The sequence below is a fragment of the Spermophilus citellus genome, assembly GCF_964194105.1.
Source record: "Spermophilus citellus genome assembly, chromosome: 9".
Lineage (NCBI taxonomy): Eukaryota > Metazoa > Chordata > Mammalia > Rodentia > Sciuridae > Spermophilus > Spermophilus citellus.
The window spans coordinates 11,104,209-11,116,643 of record NC_138191.1 but is presented as its reverse complement, the minus strand read 5'-3'; the positions used below and the strand labels follow the sequence as shown (position 1 = coordinate 11,116,643).

Sequence of the window (12,435 nt, the reverse complement as noted above, 5' to 3'; positions counted from 1 at the left end):
CCACCCTCATCCTTTTCCCCTACCCTGTTTTGGGTATTTCTCTCTCCTTGGAGGAGAAAGACACAACTTGGTGCCTGAGCATGATAGATTTTGCAGGGTTCATAAGCAGAGAACTTGTATTCTCCACCCCACCCACACACTCCCCTGCCTCACTGTGGCTACCTCTTCTCTGAGTAGCACCTACTATGTGCTACCATACCACGGTCCGTGGATCTCAGCCTTCTCCTGATACCACACTGTGGGAAAGTTGGTATTTGCTTGCTTGCTGCTCTCCCATGGACTGTGGCACAGATAAGATAGGCTGCAGCCTATGTGCAAATTCCCAGGGGATTAGCTATCACTCCACCCCTTTATCTCCCATTTAGGAAGGCCTCAGGGAATGCCAGTGGGAGAGAGGGATGTCATTGCAGAGAAAACACTGAATTCACTGAGATTTATCCCCCCTCCCCAAGTTTCAACTTTCTCTGATTTAACTGTTTATAGCTATACATTATTGGTCACACACTTAACAGTTTTCTGAGACGTGGTATGTCCCAGTGCTAACCCTTAGCCGTCTCTTAGCAGATTCTCACAAAAGTGTGAGGTGGATGTTACCATATTATTATTGCCCCTATTTTATCCCCAGATGAAGACATAGGTCTCAGAGAGGACAAGAAACTTGCCAAAGACCACACCGCAATTAAGCAGAGAATCAGGAATTTATCCCAGGTCCACCTGACTGAAGGTCCAGCTGAGCCTGTGCAATTCCAGGCTTAGCCAGAAGTGGAGCTTTGGAGGGACTGGGGGATGAAAGGTGTTGGAGTGGGGTTCATCTGTAAACTAAAGAAAATAATTCCTCATAAATCTGCCGTGAAAATCACATGCAATCCATGTGGCCAGCACTTTGAATAGTGAATGCTAGCACGTAATAAGTGCTCAAGAAACATGGGGGAATAAAGGTGGGGTTTGTGTGGACAGTCAGCTGGGAGAGAGCTGATGCCAGGACCTATCACCCCTGCTCTACTGAATGGGGTCAAAGATGCTTTGAGTAGCCCTAGCTAAACTCCTACAATAACATTTTCAAGGCAAACTGGCTTTCAGAGGTACTTATCTCCCTTCTGGCTGCAACCGCTATCTACCTGCCAAGTTTTGCGAAGAATCTTCATGCCTCCTCTTGATACATACGGTGGGTTCTGTAACTTTCTTTTGGAACTGACTTTCATTTGGCCTCTCCAAGTTTTTGTGTTGTTTTGTTTACTTTTTAGCAAAAAAAAAAAAACCTGTGAAACCTGAGGTCACAGTTTCATCTATGATTTGACCTCCTTACTTCTCGAGCTACTCCTTTAGGCCCTGGAGCCCAGACTGGGTCCCGGCAGTGTGAATAGGAGAAAGAGTTCTCTGTATAGCATCCCCTCTTCTTGCCATCTCCTAGCACCCCATTCTCCTTGGCTTTTCACACTGGCGTTTGATAATACTGCACTTATTAGCCTGCCCCAGCTAACTAGAACAGTCTCCTCCAGGTCTCACCATGGCTCACTCCTTTATCTCCTTCAAATGTCCTAATCACCCTATTTAAAATTGCATACTCCACCCTTAGCCTGTATCCTATCCTCTTCCCCTGATTTCATTTATTACCTGACACCAAATATGTTTTATTTATTTTCTGTCTCCACCCATAGAATGTACACTGCACAGAAACAGATTTTTGTTGGTTTTGTTCTTGTAGTGATTGGCATGTTGAAGGTGCTGAATAAATATTTGTTGAATGAATGGATGAATGTCACATCACCCTCCTGTTTGTGATTCCCCTAGACGAGTAACACTGTGCCCAATCAACCCAGAGTCCCAACCACCCAGCTTGTCACTGGATCTGAGCTGAAACTCAACTCATTTCTCAGGTCTCATGCTTCCCTATCACTCAGTTCCAAACAATAAAAACCCAAGAACCCTCACTCTCTACAGCCAGGGGAGTGGAGTCTGAGAAGGGAATAGAGGGTGGTGTGTGTGCTCTGGACAAATGGAAGGCACATTGAGGAATTGGGGGGTGGGAGACCAGGGAAGGAGAAAGAGGTAGAAGCCAACTTGGGTTCATGTACTGTTTGCCTCCAGCCTTGAAATGGAAAATCACTGTTGGGGTGGAGAGAAAGTAGGATTGGCTCACGGTGGCCAATGGGAAGGAGAGTTGGGGAAGGGAGCTGGGGAGGAAGAGGAAGAAGAGGGCTTCTGACGCTCCGCCCAGTTTGGCTCACCTGTAGGTAAAAAGCATAGAGCTGTACAGTCTGTTTGTATGCAAGTGAGTGTTCACCCAGGTGTATGGGAATTCAGTGCACTAGGGCTTCAGGTGGCAGGAGCTGAGTCTGTGGCTTGTGAAGTGGCTTCCTATACGTATGTGTTTAGTCAGGATTGAGGATCATGCACAGAGGTGTTGGTCCTTTGTGCGTAGGCATCCGTGTTTGTACATGATTTCATAGAGAACAAAGTGTCCCATCCCTTCTTCTACAGCTGAAGGAACCCTTTGAGAACTTGGCAAAAGGCCCAAGGAGCAGTGAAACAAGGAAAGGTCTGGACAATAGGACCCCAGAGAGGGAACAATAAGGGGCCTGGGATTCATTTTTTTGAAGAAAAGGCTAAAAGAGTGAATTAGTAACTGTCTCCTTGCAAAGAAATGGGTTTTAGTCCCAGTGGTCAGGGAGGTAGATTAGAAGAAAATGCCCTGAAATTGCATCTAGATAAATGTAGGTTAGACAAGGAAAAAATGATCCTCTTGACTCTGAAGTTTATTAGCTTCTGGAATCTCTGAAGGGTCAGGGGGAATGTCTTCAATAATAGGTAAAAATCTCATCTCCTACTGGAGGAACATGGGCGGTTCTGCCTGGGAATGCTCATTTTTTTTCATTCATAAATGCATTCAACAAGCACTGAGATTCTACTCTGTGTCAGACCTTATGGGGAATGGGTCACTGATACATGATCTCTGCCTGAAGTGTTAGTGGTCCTGTAGGGAGATAAAACATGGACAGGGGCCGTGATGACTCAACAAGACAGTGAGGAATGCAGGTAGGGCCCTCTGGGAGGCTTTCTTTCGAACACTCCCACCCAACCTCTGGAATTCCCAAAAGCCTTGGGGGACCTTAGGGATTATCTCCCCTGATCTGCCAGGGGAATGGGAGAGCTTGCTGGGATTGCTTCTCCAGAAAAAGGAGCAGTCACTGGCTCTGTGCTTAGAGGTCAAGTTTCAGTGTGGGGCGATGGAGAGGGGCTATTCCTTTCCTTCTTTGGCAAGAAGAAAATGAAGCTCAAGTTATTTGGTGCTCTCTCTCTGTAAAGGAGAGGGAGAGGGGTCAAGAAAGACATCCTTTGGTTTCAGCAATGCAACAGGATAGGAAATTCAGGAGAAGTGGGTACTATCACAAAATATCAAACCAATAGTCCCAGGTTTCAATTTTGTGAATATTTCAATGAAATTAACACAGGTGCATTAACATAGGTTGGAAATCATAATCTAGAGCTTATGTATATTATTAATTGATATTTTAATTACTATATTACAGTATAATTATTATATCAATAATATAATAATATAAATATAACAATGAATATCATATTACAATAATATAATAACATATTATTGCTATAATATAGTTCTCTTTATATCATATAATTAATATATTAAGGGGTTTTTTTTTGATACTGAATATTGAGCCCAGGGATGTTTTACCACATCCCCAGTCCTTTTTATTTTTTATTTTGAGATCCTCTTGCCTCAGTCTCTGGGTTACAGGTGTATGCTACCACAGCTGGTTGGATTTAAGTTTTTATAGGTGTTCCACATCTATGGGAGAAAATGAGTTAATTTCTCCCATTTTACAGATGAACACACTGAGGCTGAGAGTAGAGTAACTCTCTGAGCTCAGCTAGTGGACAAAACGTTGAGACTTAACGTTTTAGGAACAGAAGTTCAAGCTATTGCTCACCCTCTCCTGGTGCTCGCCTGTGAGATGGCTGACCCAGGGGAAGGGTTCAGTCTGTGGCTGGTTTGAGCTGCGGTTTTCCTGTGAGTGGAGACCGGGGCTCAGTGGGGGAAGGGAGAGGTCACGCTTGGCAAGGAGTACCGGAAGTTTAGCTTTGCCTCAGACACCTCTGCAGTCCAAGGAGATGTGGCTGCTTTAGGTGGGAACTAGAGAGAGTGTCTGCGGCTTAGGCCCTGGATCCTGCTGCCTGGGTTTCTATTCTCAAGGATCCTTGACCTTCTTAGCCCTCCATTAGACAATCCCACTTTTACCTCTAGCAAGAAAAATTACCACCAGGAAAATACCCCAGAGTTGATCATTCAAGGCACTTGCATATCTGTTACCTCCTGGTAATGCTTTAGTATTTCCATGCTCTTTGTTTTGTTTTGGGTTTTTCTGTAGTGATAGGGATTGAACCCAGGGCCTAGGGCATGTGAGGCAAGCACTCTACCAACCGTATATCTCCAGCCCCAAGAAATGAGGGAGGCACCGCTGGGTGTTGATGGACAACATTCATTTATTTATATGTGGTGCTGAGAATCAAACCCAGTGCCTCAAACATGTGAGGCCAGCGCTCCTCCACTGAGCCACGATCCTAGCCCTCCATGCTCTGCAGAGAAGAGAAAAACTGCAGCCTAGAAACTGTAGGTAATTTGCCCAGGGATCCAGGGTACTTGAGAGTAGAAAGCATGCCTTCGGTGCCTTCTTATGGCTTCTTTTCTTAGGGCCTAGGAGGTTTTTAAGGACTCAGGAGGAACTCAAAGTTCATGGTCTTGAATTGGTTTGGCATGTACTAGAAGCCAGGTCTCCGGATTCCTGGTCACCCACTTGATGTTGAAAATACCCAAAGCTGGCCGAGCGTGGTGGTGAACACCTGTGATCCAAGTACCTGAGAGGATTATAAATTCAAGGCCAGCCTGGGCAGTTGAGTGAGACCCTGTCTCAAAATAAAAAATAAAAAGGTGTGGGGATGTAGCTCAGTAGTAGAGGGCTCCTGGGTTTCATCTCTCTCTCTCTCTCTCTCTCTCTCTCTCTCTCTCTCTGACACACACACACACACACACACACACACACACACACACACGAAAGAACAAAAGAAAAAAAAAAGAAAAATATCCAGAATCAAGCAGTCCTGGAGATGGGGTTGCTACAGACCCCAGGAGACATAGGATGATGGGGGTTATCCAGGCCCCTCCTTGTATTTTCTCCTAAACTGTCACAAGGAGTCCCAACTTCTTGAAACCCACCCTGTTCTCTGAGTGAAGTCCTAGGACTGGCAGTGTCAGAATCCTCGGGAATGCTAGTCAGAAATGCAGATTCCAGTTAGACCTATTTCCAGACACAGAACCTGGGGTGAAGCTGGGAGGGGTTGGTGTCTTGGATTTGCTTTTTAAACAGGCTTCCTCCACCATCCTTAGGCTGCACAGTCCTAGGAGATGGGAGAGAAGTTTCTGCAACCAGAAAATTGAGGTCTGGGAGGGCTCTCGTCCAAGCTATGAACTGGGAGTTGTCCTTCCCCCTCCTCCTCACCGACCCTGCACTGTTTGGTGACTGTGGTGGGGTTGCCAGGGGAACCAGGCTTTGTAACTTCCTGACTTTGGCGGTTTCCCCCTCCTTGGCCTTATCTCAGCATCCGCCACCCAGTCCACGGCCCATGCTGGTCACGTAGGAGGGAAGGTTGGTGCCAGGCATGTGGAGGCGTGTCCAGGGCACCGGGGTAACGCCAGTCCAAGGACCTGGGCAGGCAGGAGGGTGGAGATGTTCAAGAAGGGAGAGAGGCTGCTGATTTGTTGATGTCTTTCGCTTTGGCCTGGGAGGGTGTGTGCCTCGAGAATGTGAGGAAGAGTGTTGGTGACCAGGAGGGGCTCTCTGTGTCCTTACCCTGGTGTTTCCTCTGTACCTATAGGGCAATGGGGACAGGTCCAGAGGGAAGGAGGGAGGCCCTATCCTGGGCAACTCTCTGTATGACCTGACCCCTCCTGGAAAGGTACCAATATCCCTGTGTCCTCTGGCCTGTGCCCTCCTGACCTCCTTTCCCTCTCCCTTCTCTAGACTTAGGGCCTCCAGCCCCAAACACCTTCCAGCAGTCCTCACTTCCACCCCGCCTCCTGCCCCAGCCCCTACTCTTTCTCCCTCATTTCAAATTTCTTCCTGCTTTTCAGATCCTCCTGTCCCTCTACCCCAGAGAGTCTCCTGAGCTGGAGCAGGAAAGCCTACTGGTCTTTAAGAACAGGGAAGAGAAAGGGAATTTTAAAGAAGGGAAGGCAAGAAACAGAATAAAATAATTCGTGCATTTGAGTATTTATTTATGTTTTGAGACTTACTTTCATTTAGAAAGAATGTAGGGCAGTTTGGAGAGTTCAAGTGTTCCCGGAAGAAGGGGGACAGTAAAACAGCCTCTTTAGCATCCATGCAGAGATTTATGATCTGTTTCCTGATGTCGGGTGGTATTTATGAAGACAAAGACACCCCCCACCACCACCATATTGCCTTGCACAGGGGAGAGAAAGGGGGAAGAAAACTGCAGGGTGCTGTGCAAAGCAACTTTTCTTCAAGCCTGGCCTTATCTTTGTAGCATCTCTCTTTGGGGCTATTACCCCATCTCATAGATGAGGAAACCAGGTTCAGGCCAGGGTTCAAACCTTGCTGATCTGACTCTCACTGCATTCCCCACAGGGAACACAGTATGGGGGGACTTCCTCCAGGAGATCCTAGATGATATTATGACAAGGTAGAAGAAACATTATGCTACTGAGGACCAAATGGGCACTCCTACGATGGGAACAGAGGCTTTGTAGGGCAGTGGGGAAGGTCCAGAGGGAAGGAGGGAGGGCCCTATCCTGGGCAACTCTCAGGACTTAGCAAAGAAGTTTCGAGAAAATGTGTGGGGGGAAAAAAACCCAACAAAACATTACCACTAACCAAAACCCACATGTGCATAACACATACTCTACTCCACACAGGAACATGGAGACTCCATCTCATTCTAAATCAATGGCCTGGCCGCCCTGCCCAACTTCCTGACCTTCTTTATTCTCATCCAGCTTTGACATCTAGAATCCCAGTGTTGGCAAGTGCAGGTTCCTAAATGTATTTCACTGGGGTGGGGGTGGGGGTGCGGGGAGAGGACAGAGAGCTAGAAGCAAGGAGCCAGGCTCCCTTCTCATTGCTCTTAGACAGGCAAGACACATGCTTAAGCGAGAAGCCAGATTTTTCTTTTCAGCCAACTGCCTCTGCTGGACCTTGTTTCCCAGGCTCCTCCCATTTCAATATGCTTATTCATCACAGAATTGAACTTCCTATGTCTCCTGCGCTGGCCAGTGTAGGGAGCATCTGGGGTGTGTGTGGGGGGCGGGGTGTAGCAGGGTGGGAGTCAGTGCACCCAGCAAGGCTCCAAGGCGCAGTAGGAGGTGGGGAGTCAATGCCAGGGCCAAGTCCAGCACGAGACTGCTGGGCTCTGATCAGGCTCCTCTGCTCCTGGCTCCTCAGGACTCAGCTTCTCTCCTGGCTCCTGGCTCCTGCCGGCCAGCTGGCATTCAGGCTTTATTTTGACACTTCTCCAGGAGTGCTGGCTCGGTTGGTAGGAAGGGCAGGCAGCCAGGGGTGGAGTCAGGGTTGAGCCCAGAACCTGGACCTGCCCTTTTCCTCTGGCATCTTTAACCTCTTATCCTTCCCCATTGTTCTCACCCCTTGGCTTGCTGGGCAAGGAGAACAGGAGGAGAATTAAATGAAAGCTTGGGGACCCAAGTAGACGGAAAAGGATTCCAGAGACAAAAGTAGAAATGAGATGAGAAAAAGGAGGGAAAAGAGGGGAAAGAACAGTGAAGGGAGGAGTGGGTAGAATTGGCTGGGGGTGGGAGGGGAGAGCAAGGGCACTTACCCCAGACCCACGGGATGTGGCTGCGCTTTGAGCCAAGTTTTCCAGGGAAGGGAACAGTAGCCTCCCTGCTTATCAGGGCTAGAATCTGGTTTTATAGGGCCTGGAGGTTTGGAAAAGCAATGCCTAAATTATTAATACAAAATTAGTTACAGCAATTAATGTTTAGAATAATAATATAAATCACAACAAATTATAAACTTAAAGGCTGGCAAATTCTATAAACATTATAACATGTAGAAGAGCAACCTAAGATTTATATGAATTAACTACCTAAAGCAACTCAAAAAAGCTCTTTTTAAATTCCTGTCTTTTTGATTGCATATTCTTTGTTTCTTCATCTGGCAATGATTTTATCGTATTAATTTTAATAGAGAGAATAGAAAGGTAATTCATTCTTTCCCCTGACGCGGATTGATCAACACTTTTATTATTATTAATAGATTAGAATGTTTCATTTCACAATTTGTTGTGGGTAAAATCATGTCGATTTTTATGATGGTTGTCAAATTTGGGAAAATCTGCCCTAAATTTCTTTTTTATGTGAGTTGTAGGATTTCAGAGCATTGTTCAGTAATTAATCTTAACTGTTCTTTGAATTGATGGCACTCATTAATCAGTTTGTCATAAGTCTCATTCTAGTGTACTAATATGAGTTTCACGTACTTTCCATCCACGCCAATGCTTTCTGTTAAATCAACGAGAAGTTTCATATTCTCCCAGTTGTTCAAGTGTTTTTCTTCTCCTTGTTAACTGGATTACAAAGCCATGTAAGTGCTTACTTACTCTATTCAAAATTTGTCTATTCCTCTTATTGAATTATCTTTTTGGAATTATCTGAAAATTTGTGTGATAATTTACTTTTGAATTTCAAAATAATTTCTACTGATTTCATGGCTTGTCTTTATCACTTTTGTATTCATGAATCATTGATTTAAAGTCAATTTCATGTTTTTTTTTTTTTTTTTTTTTGTGGTGCTGGGGATGGAACCCAGAGCCTTGTACCTGTGAGGCAAGCACTCTACCATCTGAGCTATATCCCCAGCCCTCGTGTTCTTTTATAAATTCATAGGTGACAAAGGCAAAAAAATATACTGTTGATATACATCCAAGTAAGAAATCTGTTAATTTTCACTTGTATTATTGAAATCTTCAAAGAGACTTCCCCAAATGCAGTTTCAAATGGCAGATTCAAGTTGTATCAACTTTTTAAATAAATGGCTTACATTTTGTTTCTCTTTCAAGTCTTTGAAATATCCTTAAAATATCCTTGTACTGTTGCAAGGTGTGATAGGCAGGTCAAGGTATTTCCCCTGCCACCCCAATTCCAGTGCCCAAATGTCCACCCCTTAATCCCTAGTATTAGTGAATATTTACCTTATATGGCAAAAAGGACTTTGCAGATAAGATAAAGTTAAGGAGCCTGAGATGGGGAGATTATCTTTGATTTTCCAGGTAGGCAGAACCTAATCTTCTGAGTCCTTAAAATCAGAGCAGAGAGACACGACTACGAAAGGTCAGAGAAAGGCATAGATCCTGGCTTTGCAGACGGAGGAAGGGGGCTATCAGCCAAGGAATACAGGAAGCCTTTAGATGCACTAGACTCTACAGAAGGAAGGCAGCCCTGTTGATTGCTTGATTTTAGCCTAGTGAGACTGGGGTCAAACTCTAGAGCTGTATAAATGCATGTTGTTTTAAGTTGCTAAATTTGTAGTCATTTGTTACAGCAGCGGCATCAAACTAATACACAAGACATGAATAGTTTTAAAATGGAAAGACCATCTCATTATATTTAGAAAAGTTCAAGTAGGTATGTGTGTTTAAAATACTCTATTGAAGAGAAGAATACAAAAAGAAAACATCAAGTGCTGGAAAAACAATAGCCAACTAGTTTATGTGCTCTGAAGGCAGCTTTTTCTCTGATGAGATACATAATGTATAATTATATATGCTGTATGACCCTGTCTCTTCCTGGCCCGAGGAGGCATTGATAAGAACACAATTTTAAATTAAAATTTTACTTAAAATTTTACTCCACTGATGGTTAGAATGATTTTTTTTTTTCACAGACTGGCTTCTGAATTTGTACATTTTAAACCTGTTTCTCTTTCACTTCGCTGATGCTTTTTGTGTCAGACTTCATAGCACACAGTCATATGAAGAATATGGCCAGTACATGGCTGTCGGGACATCCAGAGAAAGGCTGTTCCAGGAAGCCTTTCCCACACCAGGACAGCAGATAGTAACTTAACTATAATGCAAGTGATGGAATCCACACAAACATTTTCCACCAAATCCAAAATACATGTATCCCTAAGTTGATTACTTTCGCAAAGTTACAGAAATACATGACTAAAGTGACATAGCTTAGGGCCCTGCTGTGAATTTTAGTGAGTCTTCCGGCGAACAGGAAGTCTGGAGTTTGTTTGCTTTGAGGTCAATTCAAATATCACCTCTGAAGGTGATTTCCTTAAGGTGTACTCTGCCATCTCCTCCTGCCTGCCTCAACTTTATACCTTTGCTTCAAAAGAGCCAGGCTGCTAGGGGTGGTGGTACATGCCTGTACTCTTAGGATTGTAGTGAAGACCAGACCCTGTCTCAAAAGAAAGTAAAAAACTGGGCTGGAGATGTAGCTCAGAGGTAGAGCACATCTGTGTTAAATACCTAGTAACTAACACTACACACACACACACACACACACACACACACACACACACACACGTCAGTCTGGGTGGAGAAAAGAACATAATCTTTGTTTGGACGGTTATCTCTCTTGGCCTCAGTGGTTATGGGGACAATTACTACCTCAGAGGAATGTGGCAGAAAATTGAGTAAAAAACCTTCTGGAAGCATCTGATCCCCAGTGGGGGTGACTTGTTCTCCTGGGCTGCAGGAAAGGGGGTTCTAATACCAAGGCAGGGCGAGAAAGTTGCCAGAAACAGAAGAGTTCCTTCCTTCCCTCCCAAGCCACTCAAGGACTGTGTCATTCTTTTAAGTTTTCCCCTCCCCTCTTGGATCTAAAACTCCGTGGGGCTTCCGGGAGAAAGGAGTGCCAATTTTATACTCTTGAGGATCCCACAGGAGATAAGGGCTAGGAAATCTAGGGAAGGAATGTGAAGCTTGTTGGAATAAGTTCTTTAGAAGCTGCAGCAGGTGGCCCTGTCTCGCTTCCTCCATTCGCCAAGGGGCTTTTCATGCTTAAGTTGGAGTAAGGTTCAGAAAGACTGCTGCTAGGGTTTGGAGAGGTTTGGGAGTGAGGCAGGGGTGGCAGAATTGCAGAGTTACTTCCTCAGCTAATCAACACCTGAAGAAGGAAAAACATCCTGGCTGGTGGGAAGGCTTTGTGAGGCTTGGAGCATGTAGGCTGTCCAGGTCCATTCATTTCTGCCCCTGAAGGTTGGGAGGTAAAAGGAAAAAATCAAATTGAGAATATTATTAAATTCCTCAAAACATACAAATGAAAAAGTGTAAAGAGCAGGTTCCCAACCTGTTGTATGGGGTATGCTTAATGAGACCCTGTCTCAAAAGAAAAAAAAAAATTAAAAAGGGCTGAGGATGAAGCTCAATAATAGAGCAACCCTGGGCTATCTTTTCAGTACCAGGAGTGGAAAAAGCTCCCCAAAGCTAGTTTCATAGATTTTTTATTACCCCATCCCTCCAGTACTGGGGCTTGAACCCTGTGGTGCACTACCACTGAGCTGCATTCCCAGCCCTTTTTGAGACAGGGTCTCACTTAGTTGCCCAGGCTGGCCTCGAACTTGCGAACCTCCTGTCTCAACCCCGAGTCCCTGGGGTTACAGGCGTGTGCCAGAGCGCCCAGCTTTTACTTTTATTTTTAATAAGCTCTCCCAGACTTTGGAGAGGGAAGTCTGAGGCACGCCTTTGAAGAAACTGCTCCTGAGATGGCAAGCACAGATCCAAAGCGGAAGTTTTTTCTTTGGTCTAATGGACTCCCCTTCCTATTGTGAAATTTGTTTGGTCTAAGGCTGCTGGCTTCGCAGGAGGTGGACCAAACTCAGGAGGATCAGGTTTGGCTAGGCGCCTCCTGCGCACTGGGGGCAACGGTAACCATGGTAACCCCGGGGGAGGAGGGGGTCTGGGGAAAAACTTGACCCCGGCTAGGTCTAGCTCTTGGGGCAGCTAGGTGGCAGTGAGTCGCCCCTGGGTCTTTACGGCTCGAGTCCGGTCTGAGTTCAGCCAAAGGAGGGCGCATCCCGTGGGCTCAACCCTTTACCGCCACTGTTCCCGCTCTGGAGCCGGGAGGGGAAGGTCGGAGGGAGGAGCTCCGGTTCCAAAACTAGCCGCACGCTGGGGCCGCCCTCCGGAGCTGGGAGGGGCGGGGCCTGGGGCGGGGCCAGGCCGGGGAGCGCGGGCTTCTGGTTGCCATGGGAACGCGTCAACATCAAGTACCCTGAGGCAGTGCGGGCTGCGGAGGAGGCAGCGGAGATGGTGAGGCTCTGGGACGCGGTAGCTCAGGTGTCCTGAACTGGGTTAGGGGGTAAAGTCGGGGCTGGCAAGGGCAGAAGTTGGGTCTGGGACTGAGGGCCAGGAAGATCTGGGGGTGGGTAG

The 12,435-nt window shown here is 46.0% G+C and overlaps 1 protein-coding gene across 1 annotated transcript in view; it reads left to right on the top strand.

Moving 5' to 3' along the window:
• The first annotated feature begins 12,245 nt into the window (after window positions 1-12,245).
• The window catches only part of CFAP45 (cilia and flagella associated protein 45), a 29,240-nt gene continuing 29,050 nt past the window's right edge, over window positions 12,246-12,435 (top strand). Inside the window, exon 1 of the mRNA XM_081308744.1 lies at window positions 12,246-12,315. Coding sequence (XP_081164870.1) covers window positions 12,313-12,315 — 3 coding nt within the window. The 5' untranslated portion in view covers window positions 12,246-12,312. The remainder of the gene's footprint in view (window positions 12,316-12,435) is intronic.